This window comes from Ovis canadensis, chromosome X (genome assembly GCF_042477335.2).
Source record: "Ovis canadensis isolate MfBH-ARS-UI-01 breed Bighorn chromosome X, ARS-UI_OviCan_v2, whole genome shotgun sequence".
Classification (NCBI taxonomy): domain Eukaryota; kingdom Metazoa; phylum Chordata; class Mammalia; order Artiodactyla; family Bovidae; genus Ovis; species Ovis canadensis.
The window spans coordinates 16,264,162-16,279,264 of NC_091727.1; the positions used below are offsets into that span (position 1 = coordinate 16,264,162).

The following is a 15,103-nucleotide window of genomic DNA, read 5'->3' on the forward strand; positions in this document are numbered from 1 at the left end:
CTTTGCTCTGTATAATAGGCTCTAGTTTCATCCACCTCATTAGAACTGTTTCAAATGCATTCTTTTTAATAGCTGAGTAATATTCCATTGTGTATATGTACCACAGCTTTCTTATCCACTCATCTGCTGATGGACATCTAGGTTGCTTCCATGTCCTGGCTATTGTAAACAGTGCTGCAATGAACATTGGGGTACACATGTCCCTTTCAATTCTGGTTTCCTTGGTGTGTATTCCTAGCAGTGGGATTGCTGGGTCTTATGGCAGTTCTATTTCCAGTTTCTTAAGGAATCTGCACACTATTCTCCATAGTGGCTGTACTAGTTTGCATTCCCACCAACAGTGTAAGAGGGTTCCCTTTTCTCCACACCCTCTCCAGCATTTATTGTTTATAGACTTATTGATAGCAGCCATTCTGACTGGCGTGAGATGATACCTCATTGTGGTTTTGATTTGCATTTCTCTGATAATGAGTGATGTTGAGCATCTTTTCATGTGTTTGTTAGCCATCTGTATGTCTTCTTTGGAGAAATGCCTATTTAGTTCTTTGGCCCATTTTTTGATTGGGTTGTTTTTTTTCTGGAATTGAGCTGCAGGAGTTACTTGTATATTTTTGAGCTTAATTCTTTGTCAGTTGCTTCATTTGCTATTATTTTCTCCCATTCTGAAGGCTGTCTTTTCACCTTGTTTATAGTTTCCTTCGTTGTGCAGAAGCTTTAAAGTTTAATTAGGTCCCATTTATTTATTTTTGTTTTTATTTCCATTAGTCTGGGAGTTGGGTCATAGAAGATGCTGCTATGATTTATGTCAGAGAGTGTTTTGCCTATGTTTTCCTCTAGGAGTTTTATAATTTCCCGTCTTACATTTATATCTTTAGTCCATTTTGAGTTTATTTTCGTGTATGGTGTTAGAAAGTGTTCTGGTTTCATTCTTTTACAAGTGGTTGACCAGTTTTCCCAGTACCACTTGTTAAATAGATTGTCTTTTCTCCATTATATATTCTTGCCTTCTTTGTCAAAGATAAGGTATCCATAGGTGTGTGGATTTATCTCTGGGCTTTCTATTTTGTTCCATTGATCTACATTTCTGTCTTTGTGCCAGTACCGCACTGTCTTGATGACTGACACTTTGTAGTATAGCCTGAAGTTGGGCAGGTTGATTCCTCCAGTTCCATTCTTCTTTCTCAAGATTGCTTTGGCTCTTCGAGGTTTTTTGTATTTCCATACAAATTGTGAAATTATTCGTTCTAGTTCTCTGAAAAAAAACTGTTGGTAGCTTGATAGGGACTGCATTGAATCTATAGATTGCTTTGGGTAGTATACTCATTTTCATTATATTGATTCCTCTGATCCATGAACATGGTATATTTCTGCATCTATTTGTGTCATGTTTGATTTCTTTCATCAGTGTTTTATAGTTTTCTATGTATAGGTCTTTTGTTTCTTTAGGTAGATTTATTCCTAAGTATTTTATTCTTTTCATTGCAATGGTGAATGGAATTATTTCCTTAATTTCTCTTTCTGTTTTCTCATTGTTGGTGTATAGAAATGCAAGGGATTTCTGTGTGTTAATTTTATATCCTGCAACTTTACTATACTCATTGATCAGCTCTAGTAATTTTCTGGTGGAGTCTTTAGGGTTTTCTATGTAGAGGATCATGTCATCTGCAAATAGTAAGAGTTTTACTTCTTCTTTTCCTATCTGGATTCCTTTTATTTATTTTTTTCCTTCTCTGACTGCTGTGGCTAAAACTTCCAAAACTATGTTAAATAGTAGTGATGAGAGTGGGCATCCTTGTCCTGTTCCTGACTTTAGGGGAAATGCTTTCAGTTTTTCACCATTGGGGATAATGTTTGCTGTGGGTTTGTCATATATGGCTTTTATTCTGTTGAGGTATGTTCCTTCTATGCCTGCTTTCTGGAGGGTTTTTTTTTTTAATCATAAACGAATGTTGAATTTTGTCAAAGGCTTTCTCTGCATCTATTGAGATAATCATATGGTTTTTATCTTTCAATTTGTTAATGTGTATCACATTGATTGCTTTGCGAATATTGACGAATCCTTGCATCCCTGGGATAAAGCCCATTTGGTCATGATATATGATCTTTTTAATATGTTGTTGGATTCTGTTTGCTAGAATTTTGTTAAGGATTTTTGGACCTATGTTCATCAGTGATATTGGCCTGTAGTTTTCTTTTTTTGTGGCACCTTTGTCTGGTTTTTATAAAGAAAGCTGAGTGTTGAAGAATTGATGCTTTTGAACTGTGGTGTTGGAGAAGACTCTTCAGAGTCCCTTGGACTGCAAGGAAATCCAACCAGTCCATCCTAAAGGAGATCAGTCCTGGGTATTCATTGGAAGGACTGATGTTGAGGCTGAAACTCCAGTACTTTGGCAAACCTGATGCGAAGAGCTGACTCATTGGAAAAGACCCTGATGCTGGGAAAGATTGAGGGCAGGAGGAGAAGGGGATGACAGAGGATGATATGGTTGGATGGCATCATTGACTCTATGGGCATGGGTTTGGGTGGACTCCAGGAGTTGGTGACGGACAGGGAGACCTGGCGTGCTGTGGTTCATGGAGTTGCAAAGAGTAGGACATGACTGAGTGACGGAACTGAACTGAACTGTACTGAACTGTCTGGTTTTGGTGTTAGGGTTATGGTGGCCTCATAGAATGAGTTTGAAAGTTGACCTTCCTCTGCAGTTTTCTGGAAGAGCTCTTTGCTAAATTTTTGGTAGAATTCAGCTGTGAAGCCATCTGGTCCTAGGCTTTTGTTTTTTAGAAGATATCTGATTACAGTTCCGATTTCTGTGCTTGTGATAGATATGTTAAGATTTTCTATTTCTTCCTGGTTCAGTTTTGGAAAGTTATACTTTTCTAAGAATTTGTCCATTTCTTCCAAGTTGTCCATTTTATTGGCATATAGTTGTTGGTAGTAGTCTCTTATGATCCTTTGTATTTCTGTGTTGTCTGTTGTGATTTCTGCATTTTCATTTCTAATTTTGTTGATTTGATTCTTCTCCCTTTTTTTCTTGATGAGTCTGGCTAATGGTTTGTTTAGTTTATTTATCTTCTCAAAGAACCAGCTTTTAGCTTTGTTGATTTTGGCTATGGTCTCCTTTGTTTCTTTTGCATTTATTTCTGCCCTAATTTTTATGATTTCTTTCCTTCTACTAACCCTTGGGGTGTTTCATTTTTTCTTTTTCTAGTTGCGTTAGGTGTAAAGTTAGGTTATTTATTTGATTTCTCTCCTGTTTATTGAGGTAGGCTTGTACTGCTATGAATCTTGCCCTTAGCACTGCTTTTACTGAATCCCATAGGTTTGGGGTTGTTGTGTCTTCATTTTCATTCATTTGTACGCATATTTTGATTTCTTTTTTGATTTCTTCTGTGATTTGTTGGTTATTCAGAAGTGTGTTGTTTAGCCTCTATGTTTATATTTTTAATAGTTTTTTCCCTGTAGTTGACATCTAATCTTACCACATTGTGATCAGAAAAGATGCTTGAGATTTCAGTTTTTTTGAATTTACCAAGGCTAGATTTATGGTCCAGGATGTGATATATCCTGGAGAAGGTTCTGTGTGCACTTGAGAAAAAGGTGAAATTCATTGTTTTGGGGTGAAATGTCCTGTAGATATCAATCAGGTCTAACTGGTCCATTGTATCATTTAAAGTTTGTGTTTCCTTACTAATTTTCTGTTTAGTTGATCTATGCATAGGTGTGAGTGGGGTATTAAAATCTCCCACTATTATTGTGTTACTGTTAATTTCCCCTTTCATACTTGTTAGCATTTGCCTTACATACTGCGGTGCTCCTATGTTGGGTGTATATATATTTATAATTGTTATATCTTCTTCTTGGATTGATCCTTTGATCATTATGTAGTATCCTTCTATGTCTCCTTTCATGGCCTTTATATAAAAATCTATTTTATTTGATATGAGTATTGCTACTCCTGCTTTCTTTTGGTCTGCATTTGCATGAAATATCTTTTTCCAGCCCTTCACTTTCAGTCTGTATGTGTCCCTAAGTTTGAGGTGGGTCTCTTGTAGACAGCCTATATAGGGGTCTTGTTTTTGTATCCATTCAGCTAGTCTTTGTCTTTTGGTTGGGGCATTCAACCCATTTACATTTAAGCTTATTATTGATAAGTATGATCCCATTGCCATTTACTTTGTTGTTTTGGATGTGAGTTTATAAACCTTTTCTGTGTTTCCTATCTAGAGAAGATCCTTTAGCATTTGTTGAAGAGCTGGTTTGGTGGTGCTGAATTCTCTGAGCTTTTGCTTGTCTGTAAAGCTTTTGATTTCTCCTTCATATTTGAATGAGAGCCTTGCTGGGTACAGTAATCTGAGTTGTAGGTTTTTCTCTTTGATCACTTTATGTCGGGCCATTCCCTTCTGGCTTGAAGAGTTTCTATTGAAAGATCAGCTGTTATCCTTATGGGGATACCCTTGTGAGTTATTTGTTGTTTTTCCCTTGCTGCTTTTAATATTTGTTCTTTGTGTTTGATCTTCATTAATTTGATTAATATGTGTCTTGGGGTGTTTCACCTTGGGTTTATCCTGTTTGGGACTCTCTGGGTTTCTTGGACTTGTGTGGCTATTTCCTTCCACATTTTAAGAAAGTTTTCAACTATTATCTCCTCGAGTATTTTCTCATGGCCTTTCTTTTTGTCTTCTTCTTCTTGATAGAAGAAGGAGGAGGGAGATAGAGGTGACCAGGAGGAGAAGAGGTTGAATCAAAAGGGGAGAGAGCAGTTTAGCCAGTAATCAATGCCCTATTTGCACTCCGCAGTCTGGAACACTCAGAGAGGTTCATGGAGTTCCACAGAGAAGAGAAGAGGGAGGAAGGAGATAGAGGTGACCAGGAAGAGAGGAGGGGGAGTCAAAAGGAGAGAGATCAATCTAACCTGTGATCAGTTCCCTAAGTGTTCTTCACAGCCCAGAATACCCAAAGAGATTCACAGAGTTGGGTAGAGAAGAGAAGAGGGAGAGAGGAGACAGAGGTGACCTGGGGGAGAAAAAGGAGAGTCAAAAGGGGAGAGAGCAATCAGGCCAGTAATCACACTCCTGAGTAAAAATGGTTACTGAAGATTGGATTCTTAAAGGTACAGAATTGATAACAAATACCAAAAAGCAAAGATTAAAAATCTAGAGTAGAGGGTAGACTCTGAAAAATACAGTATTAAAAAAAATTGCAAAAGTTATTAGAAAATATGAAATTTGCTTTAGTCTTTTTTTGGCAAGGTAATAGTAGGTTTTAAAAATGAAAATGAAAGGAATAATAAAGAACTTAAAACTAAAAAAATTAGGAAAATTAAAAAATGATAATAGTAAAATATATCTAAGAATTTCTCTGGAGCTGTTGAGGGCAGTGTGCGGTCAGTTCAGTTTCAGATAGTTCCTTGCTCCAGCTTACTTCTTCTCAAGGTCTATAGATCCCTTCCAGTGTAGCCAGTGCTAACTACAGGGTTTTAATCTGTTACACCTGTCACTTCCAAAGCGGATTCCTTTTCTTTGTTTTTTTTTGGCTTCCTCTGTTTGCAAGTCTCTTCAGTATCTCACTTCTGCCCTGACACAAGGGGGCGAAGGTGGTCATTTATTTAGGCTCACTTGTTCAGTTGTGCTGTGGGGAGGGAGGAACACTGCAAACAAATATCACTGGCATGTGTGAGGAATGCTCACAGTGCTTGGGCCACACTGTGTTTGCCCCTGCTCACAGCATGTGTGCTTTCCTGGTCTACACTGCTGAGGCTCCAGGTTGCTCTGCAGGCGAACTATCTAAGGCAGGCCCTGGGTTGTGTGCACTTTCCAGGTCTAAGCTGCTCAGGTTCAGGTACTCGGGTACTCCACAAAGGCACAGACTCGGTTGGGCCTGCATTTTGTGCCCTTCCCAGGTCTGAGCAGCTCAGGTGACCAGGTGCTTGGCGAGTGCACTCTCCCCAGATGGGGCGGTGCATCTTATCACCTCCCAGGTCCTGGCCACTCAGTTTCCCAGTGCGCAGCTGGAGCGCTGTCTCAGGTGTGCCATGTGTCTCTTCTGGGGAGCTGACCTCTGGCTGCGACCCTCCTGGTGGATGTCAACCGTCCAGGATCCCAGGTAGACTTGGTTAGCAACTGGGAGCCTGCTCGCAGTTTGATAGAGGATGCTGTCTCTGGGGCTGAGTTTGCCCCTTCCAGCTCTGGCTGGCATCTACCTGCTTCCCTGCCTCTGATGGGGGATGGGCCAGTCCACTACTGGCTAGCTCTCCTCTGGTATTTGCTCAGTTCTTTGTTTTGTGAGCAGGCCGGCAGTGCCTTAGGTTAGAACTTTTTCTGGGAAAGTTCTCTCTCTCTCTCTCTCTTTCCTCTTTTTTTTTTTTTCTTCTCTCTCTCTGGCTCTCCCACAGTTTGGGTTGCTATCTCATGTTAGTTCCCTCAGATTGCCCTCAGAGCATTCAGGCCCAGTCCTTACCCTAAGCACTGCAGCCCGTGCCTGCCTGTTCAGCCCCTGCTTGCTGGTGGCAGACGCAAGCGTCTAGGCTACTTCACTGAGAGATGCAGTTAGGTGTGTAATCTGTGGGTTTATATTTATTTTTTCCTCCCAGTTATGTTGCCCTCTGAGATTCCAAAACTCCCCACAGACCCGCCGGTGAGAGGGTTTCCTGGTGTTTGGAAACCTCTTTTACGGCTCCCTCCCCGAGATGGGTCTCCATCCCTAACTCTTTTGTGTCTCTTTTTGTCTTTTATATTTTGTCCTACCTCCTTTCAAAGACAATGGGCTGCCTTTCTGGGTGCCTGGTGTCCTCTGCCAGCGTTCAGAAGTTGTTTTGTGGAATTTGCTCAGTGTTCAAATGCTCTTTTGATGAATTTGTGGGGAAGAAAGTGGTCTCCCTGTCCTATTCCTCCACCATCTTCCATTTTGGGGTTTTGATGAATGTGGTTTCCTTGTTTTTATGTTATGTGGCCATGGAACCTAGGCCAAGTGTCATGACTCCTTGTTTGAACCCCTCCGCCACACACCAATTTGTTTGTGACCTTTTATGGAGCATGCATTTATATAGAAAAAATGGAAGAATCTATCACATACCCTTCAATTAAATAAAAATTACCCATCATTTCCAGTTTGTGGTATTAATCTTAAATAATAATTATATAGTCCTAGCAAAAATCATGAGAGACCTCATAAAACCCCATCAAACATAGTGATAGTAAATATATTTTAGGTAAATCCTAAGAGTCTAGTCAAGGCTATGGTTTTTCCAGTGGTCATGTATGGATGTGAGAGTTGGACTGTGAAGAAGGCTGAGCGCTGAAGAATTGATGCTTTTGAAGTGTGGTGTTGGACAAGACTCTTGAGAGTCCCTTGGACTGCAAGGAGATCCAGCCAGTCCATTCTGAAGGAGATCAGCCCTGGGATTTCTTTGGAAGGAATGATGCTAAAGCTGAAACTCCAGTACTTTGGCCACCTCATGCGAAGAGTTGACTCATTGGAAAAGACTCTGATGCTGGGAGGAATTGGGGGCAGGAGGAGAAGGGGACGACAGAGGATGAGATGGCTGGATGGCATCACCGACTCGATGGACATGAGTTTGAGTGAACTCTGGGAGTTGGTGATGGACAGGGAGGCCTGGCGTGTTGCAATTCGTGGGGTTGCAAAAAGTCGGACACGACTGAGCAACTGAACTGAAGGGTTTAGTAGTTAACTTTTAAATGGTTTATCACCCTTGTTTATTTTTGTATTTGATTCAAGAAAATGGCCAGAACTATTGAGGTCTTCTCTATGCTTTTAGACTTTGAAAAATGTGACTGGTCCTATTCATTTTGAGGGTTCATTTTTATGAGACCAAATTTAAATTTTTAAAAAACTTAGCTCTTGTTTCAAAAATTTTCAAATTGATCTCTATTTGGTCTTTAAAACAAATTAATCCAGTCTTCAATAACATTGGTGAAGAGTGTAAATTTGGTTGATACCATTGTGCATTCATAAATATGTAAGCTTATTTTCAATAAAGTAACAAAACAAGAATTGTTGCATCTCATTCCCTGCTGTCTGCCAACAGTGAAAATTAACAGGCAGAATTGGAAGGAGACTTTGGATTATTTGGTGGCTTACTCATGGGCTTTTGGATATTTTTATGTCTAGGTGACTGGGTGGATTTGGGTATAGATTTTTAGCCTATAATTTGTTAAAAGTACCTACTGGTTATGTCCTATGTCAGAGGCACTGTGTTATTCTCTGTGGTCAGCATGCTATATAAAAGAGAGTTCTTACCATCATAGGGCTTGGAGACAGTTGGAGAATGGATGACTTTAGGGAGGACTTCCTTAAATGTTTGCACTTAAATGTGAAGGGTAAGCTAAGGGCACTGCAGGTGAAGAAGGGAGAAGAGTGGGCTCTGGGCACAGGGGACAGCAGCTATGCTGCAGTGTCCCTCTCTGATAGGGAGTTTGGAGCAGGGGAGTCATGTGAATTTCAGGTTATGGTGGCTGGATTGCAGAGAGCCAGGCCCTGAAGATACGGCTATAGAGGAAGCTGGGGAACAGATCATGGACAATGATGATGTGTTTGAAGCAGGGAAGGGACACAGTCAGATTTGCTGTTTGAAACGGTCATGCTGGTTGCTGAACTGAGAGCAGGTTTTGAGGATGAAGGGTGGAAACTGAAGAGCAGATCATGGCAGGGTGGATCACAGCCATGGGAGGCTGACACTGGGAAGTTACAGTGGAGGAGGAGACGTGGGGACTTGCTGGAGAGAGATTTGGCAGTGAATGGATGGCCTTGGTAGTTTTTGAAAGTGTTAGCTTTCTACGCAGCTCGACTCCTTCTTGATAAGGCATCAGTGTATAATTGTAGCCGGGTCACTGATTGGTCAGCTACAAAGATAAATCTTATCTTGGTTAAAACTCCTCTTGGGGCTGGCTTGAGGGACAGTACAAACTTCAAACTTGGAAACGTGTTTTACTGAGGGTTTTTTTTGTTGTTGTTTGTTTGTTTTTTTACACCAAGGAAAGGGTGAGATGACTTGGTATAGTCAGAAAAATCACTGGGGCTCAAGGTTTGTCCCCCCTGCTATCAGTGAAATGCAGACCAGAGGAAGCAGAGGAACAATCTAAGGTGCTTGTGCTCAGCTGTGTGTGGCAGCTCTTTCTTGGTGGCCACTGCTTTACCAAGAGGGAAGTTGGCATTTCAAACCCTGGTGGTGATGGGAGGGTGAGAAAGGATTCAAAACAACACCAGTCCATGTCTTAACATTTGATTAACAATATTTTTAAAAACATGCCATTAAAATTCTGATTTCTTAATGGCTGGTCTTGACAAACTGGATTTGTAGCTTCTGTTTACTATCTACCTCAGTCTGCTTTTCCTCTTTGGAATATTGACAATTTCCTTAGCTGTTGAGACATTTCTTTTTTACTTACTTTGTGACAAAAGTGGTGAAACAGAATCTGCTTCTAAGAAATAGTGTGAGTGTTCAGTGTTAGCTTACCAGGTAGCATGATTTTTCTTATGCTGATCTACTCATCTACCCAGCAAACAACTGTTGTCTCTGAACTTACTATGTTGGAATACACCCATAATGTGATTCTTATTTCATTGTTATAAATCAGTAAGAACTTGTGCTCTTACTTTTGTTATTCCTGCTAATCAAAAGAAATGAGTATTTCATAAAATTTTCTTCAGCACATAGCATTGTAAGATCTTGTCTATTTACTTCCAATAGTAATAGCTAAAATGCAGTATTTCCTCAGTTAATGTTTATGGTATGCAAACTATCACCATAGTTCAGTTCAGTTCAGTCAGTTCAGTCACTCAGTCATGTCCGACTCTTTGCGACCCCATGAATCGCAGCACGCCAGGCCTCCCTGTCCATTACCAACTGCCGGAGTTTACCCAAACTCATGTCCATCAAGTCAGTGATGCCATCCAACCATCTCATCCTCTGTCATCCCCTTCTCCTCCTGTCCCCAATCCCTCCCGGCATCAGAGTCTTTTCCAATGAGTCAACTCTTTGTATGAGGTGGCCAAAGTATTGGAGCTTCAGCTTTAGCATCATTCCTTCCAAAGAACACCCAGGACTGATCTCCTTCAGAATGGACTGGTTGGATCTCCTTGAAGTCCAAAGGACTCTCAAGAGTCTTCTCCAACACCACAGTCAAAAGCACTCGACACTCAGCTTTCTTCACAGTCCAACTCTTACATCCATACATGACCACTGGAAAAACCATAGCCTTCACTAGATAGACCTTTGTTGGCAAAGTAATGTCTCTGCTTTTGAATATGCTGTCTAGGTTTGTCATAACTTTCCTTCCAAGGAGTAAGCGTCTTTTAATTTCATGGCTGCAGTCACCATCTGCAGTGATTTGGGAGCCCCCAAAAATAAAGTTTGACACTGTTTCCCCATCTATTTGCCATGATGTGATGGGACCAGATGCCGTGATCTTCATTTTCTGAATGTTGAGCTTTAAGCCAACTTTTTCACTCTCCTCTTTCACTTTCATCAAGAGGCTTTTTAGTTCCTCTTCACTTTCTGCCATAAGGGTGGTGTCATCTGCATATCTGAGGTTATTGATATTTCTCCCAGAAATCTTGATTCCAGCTTGTGTTTCTTCCAGCCCAGCATTTCTCATGATGTACTCTGCATATAGTTACTGCCATTTAAATATGTTGCTAGTATCATAGTTAAAACGAAAGTATTGTAATACTGATGGTTAAGGTGGAAAATGACTCCTGTGTTCTTAATATAACATGAAATGCTGACAGCATGGACTTTCCAGCAGGACTGCTAGCAGTTCAAGTTCCTGTTCTTCATTTACTGGCTCTTTGACATTGACTGAGGTGCTTCACTTCACTGTTGCTTAGTTTTATTGTGTGTAGAGTAGGCATGGTAGAAGTACCAGCTTTTATATGTAAAAACATGAAGTACTACCTCAGTGTGATGAGTGCCATCTCTAGTATAGGAGCTGGCTGATTTTGTTGTTCTATTTATGAAGCACAGAAAAGCTGCAAGGAAACAATGATCACTATGACTAAAGTATATATTCTTATGTATTCTTTTTGTTTCTTTTTAGCCTTTCCTAAGCCCAAGTGGGAGTGTGCATTATTTGATTCTTATTCTGAGTCAGTACCAGCAAACCAACAACCCCGTGACTTGAATCGGATGGAGGTAAAAAATCATCATATGTTAGTAAGTAAGGATGTGTGTACACTTAAATCCGTTAGCTGATGTTCTTTACAAACTCTGGAAAATCTGCTTTCATAATGTTTTCTCTTCATACTTAGTACTTTGAAGCTCAGCATTTCAGATTTAGACACCAGATATATCTGTAATTATCTTTTTTTTTTCTTTTCTCCCTAAAACTAGATTTGGAGAAAAAAGCAAAGTAACCTCTTGACCTTTTAGAGGTGAAATTTAGGTATTGCCAAACTAAGCCCCCAAAAATGGAAGACAGGTTATTTACTTTAACCAAACTTTAATTCTGAAGTAAACATTGTAAAGCTGTATTTTTAGCAGCTGAGTATTAACCAGGTATAATGAATTAGAACAGTTTTGAGAGGAAGCTTGAGAACTGTATATGAGGGCCCCAAATCACATTCAAAGCTGCCTAATTGGGATGATCCTCAAGAGAAACCTGAAGAATTCTTTAACGATGGGCCATTGATGGGCTTAGATGTGTGCTTAGGGGTCCTTATGGTTATTGTTAATATCAGCACTATCATCACCATCACCACCATTATAATTGCTGTGATGACAACTTATTATATCTCTTGTTCCCACCCTGAGAAAAGTCTGGAAGTATTTCATAAATGGAGGTTTGTTCATAGGCTTCTGTTACCATGCTCTGACATTGCAAGATGATAGAAATCAAAGGCAAGATACAGGGCCATTTACAAAATTTCTTGTGATGGTGTGTGATTATTTATTCTTCCCCCGTGAGGCTCTGGTGCCTGTAGTGTTTGTTGTGGATGCCATCCTCTCTGAGCCAGTCCAGCCTGCTTCTGCATCATTCTCTCTGATAACATCTCTCTCAGACTCTCTGCTACTCTTTTTTTGAGTTGTAGCCTCTGTGCTCCTTTGCTTAGCAGATTTCTCCTCTGGGGAAAGAGATAAAGTGATTTCAGGTGGTGTGATAGACGTGCATTCAAAGACTTTTGGCTTTTTCAATTTCTTTTTGTAGAATGTGCATGATGGTGAAGCAGACATGATTGTCAGCCACTTTTCATAGCCCCCAGTGTATTCTGGGTTGCTGGCAGTGTCCGTAGAAGTTTGTCTGTCAGGCCAGGACACTACAACTCTTATGCAGTTGCCCTGGTTTTTGATTTTTTGTTTTATTTTTAAATAAATTTTTTTTTTTTGCTATGGGTAGCCCTGCTTGTGTAAAATTATGTTGTTGTTAGGTGATTTACTAAAAAAAAAAAGTCTTTAATTCATATTCTTTCTGGTTAAACATTTTGTCCCATCTTGCCATGGTATCAGATAGTCTTTGCCTTTCCAACAGAGACAAATAATGCTGTTTTTTTTTTTTTTTTGAGAAATTAGTTACTGACTCATGTTGCTTTTCCCCACGTACTCACTTCAGTTCAATTCAGTCACTCAGTCGTGTCTGATTCTTTGCGACCCCATGGACTGCAGCATGCTAGGCCTCCCTGTCCATCAACCAACTCCTGGAGTTTACCCAAACTCATGTCCATTGAGTCAGTGATGCCATCCAACCATCTCATCCTCTGTCGTCCCCTTCTCCTCCTGCCCCCAATCTTTCCCAGCATCAGGGTCTTTTCAAATGAGTCAGCTCTTCGCATTAGGTGGCCAAAGTATTGGAGTCTCACCTTCAACATCAGTCCTTGCGATGAACACTCAGGACTGGTTCCCTTTAGGATGGGCTGGTTGGATCTCCTTGCAGCCCAAGGGACTCTCAAGAGTCTTGTCCAACACCACAGTTCAAAAGCATCAATTCTTCAGCACTCAGCTTTCTTTATAGTCCAACTCTTACATCCATACATGACTACTGGTATACTCGTTATCTGTCTAAAAGGAAAGGACCAAATATACAGATGGTTGTCAAATCTGGAAATGGAGATATTTTAAACACAGGAATGCATGCTTAAAGTTTATTTTATTTTTGGCTGTGCTACATGTCTTCTGGGATCTTAGTTCCCTGACTAGGGATTGAACCCAGGCCCCTGGCAGTGAAAGCTTAGAGTCCTAATCACTAGAACACCAGGGAAGTCCTCATGCTTGGAGTTTAAATAGAACTTGGTACCAGCAGCCCTGTGAGGGGTGACTCCAGTCAGGTGTTTGTTGTGAATGGAGCTATAGCTGATTCAGGTCTTGAGAAGTTTGCTCAGCAGTACATCTTTTTCAGAAGACAGCAGAGCTGTACCATATACTTATTTCCATCAAGAATTAAAGATTACAGTTTCAAGTATATGTGTCTTTAGCCATGTTTCTTAGGTTACTGAGTTGCTTTTTTTGTAAACAGGCTTATTGAGATATGATTCACATACCACATTCAGCTAAGGTATACAATTCAGTGGTTTTGAGCATATTGACAGTTGTGCAGCTGTCACTATAGTCTAATTTTAGAACATCTTCATCACTCTAGGGAGAAAACCTGTACCCATTAGGAGTCATCTACTGTTCTCCTCTTGCCCCAGCCTCTAGTAATCACTAAGCTATTTTCTGTCTCTAGAATTTGCCTATTCTGGACATTTCATATAAATGGAAACATATAACATGTGGTCTTTTGTGACAGGCTTCTTTCATTTAGTATAATGTTTGTTTTTTGATTTTCCAGTTTTACTGAGATACAGTTGATGTATTTGTTGTTGTTCAGTCTCTAAGTCATGTCCAACTGTTTGTGACCCCATGGACTGCAGCATGTCAGGCTCTTCTGTCCTCCACTGTCTCCCAGAGTTTGCTCAGATTCATGTCCATTGAGTCGATGATGCTATCTAACCATCTCATCTTCTGCCATCCTCTTCTCCTTTTGCCTTCAATCTTTCCCAGCATCAGGGTCTTTTCTAATGAGTCAGCTCTTTGCATCAGGTGGCCAAAGTATTTGAGCTTCAGCCCTTCCAATGAATATTCAGGGTTGATTTCCTTTAGGAGTGACTGGTTGGGTATCCTTGCTGTCCAAGGGACTCTCAAGAGTCTTCTCCAGCACCACAATTCGAAAGCATCAATTCTTTAGCACTCAGCCTTCTTTATGGTCCAACTCTCATATCCATCCATGGCTACTGGAAAAAGCATAGCTTTGACCATATGGACCTTTGTCAGCAAAGTGATGTCTCTGGTTTTTAATATGCTCTCTAGGTTTCTCATGGCTTTCCTTCCAAGGAACAAGTGTCTTTGAATTTCATTGCTGTAGTCCCCATCCACAGTGATTTTGGAGCCCCCCAAAATAAAATCTGTCACTGCTTCCATAGTTGATGTATACAACTGGATAAGTTTAAGGTGTATGGCCAAATGATTTGACTTACACACATTTTGAAATGATTATCACAATAACTTTAGTGAATATCCATCATCTCAGATAGAGACACCATTAAAGAATTAGGGGAAAATATTTTTTTCTTGTGATGAGATCACTTTGCATAATATTTTAAAGTTCATTCGCAGTGTAACATGTATCAGTGCTTTATTCCTTTTCATTGATGAATACTGTCCCATTGTATGGATAGAACACATTTTGTTTATCCGTTTTTTAGCTGATGGAAATTTGGGTTGTTTCTACTTTGGGGCTGTTAGAAAAAATGCTGCTATGAATATCCATGTACAAGTTTTTGTGTGCACACGTTTTCACTTCTCTTGGGTATAAACTGAGGAGTGAATTGATTGGATCACATTATACCTTGTTATACTTTTTGAGGAACTAGCAAACTACTTTCCAAAGCAGCTATACCATTTTACATTTTTCTACCAGCAGTGTATGAGGGGTCCAATTTCCCCATATCCTTGTTAACTTTGATTACTATCTCTCTTTGATTTTAGCCATCCTAATGGGAATAAATCCCTTCCCTGATTTTCCATTTTGGGCTTCCCTGGTGGCTTAGAGGTTAAAGTGTCTGCCTGGAATGCGGGAGACCCGGGTTCGATCCCTGGGTTGGGAAGATCCCCTG

The 15,103-nt window shown here is 40.3% G+C and overlaps 1 protein-coding gene across 2 annotated transcripts in view; it reads left to right on the forward strand.

Annotated features, from left to right (window-relative positions):
• REPS2 (RALBP1 associated Eps domain containing 2) overlaps nucleotides 1-15,103 on the forward strand; it is a 251,389-nt gene that overhangs the window by 119,253 nt on the left and 117,033 nt on the right. For both annotated transcript variants that reach the window (XM_070291379.1, XM_070291380.1), the window contains exon 9: nucleotides 11,056-11,150. In XM_070291379.1, coding sequence (XP_070147480.1) covers nucleotides 11,056-11,150 — 95 coding nt within the window. The remainder of the gene's footprint in view (nucleotides 1-11,055; nucleotides 11,151-15,103) is intronic.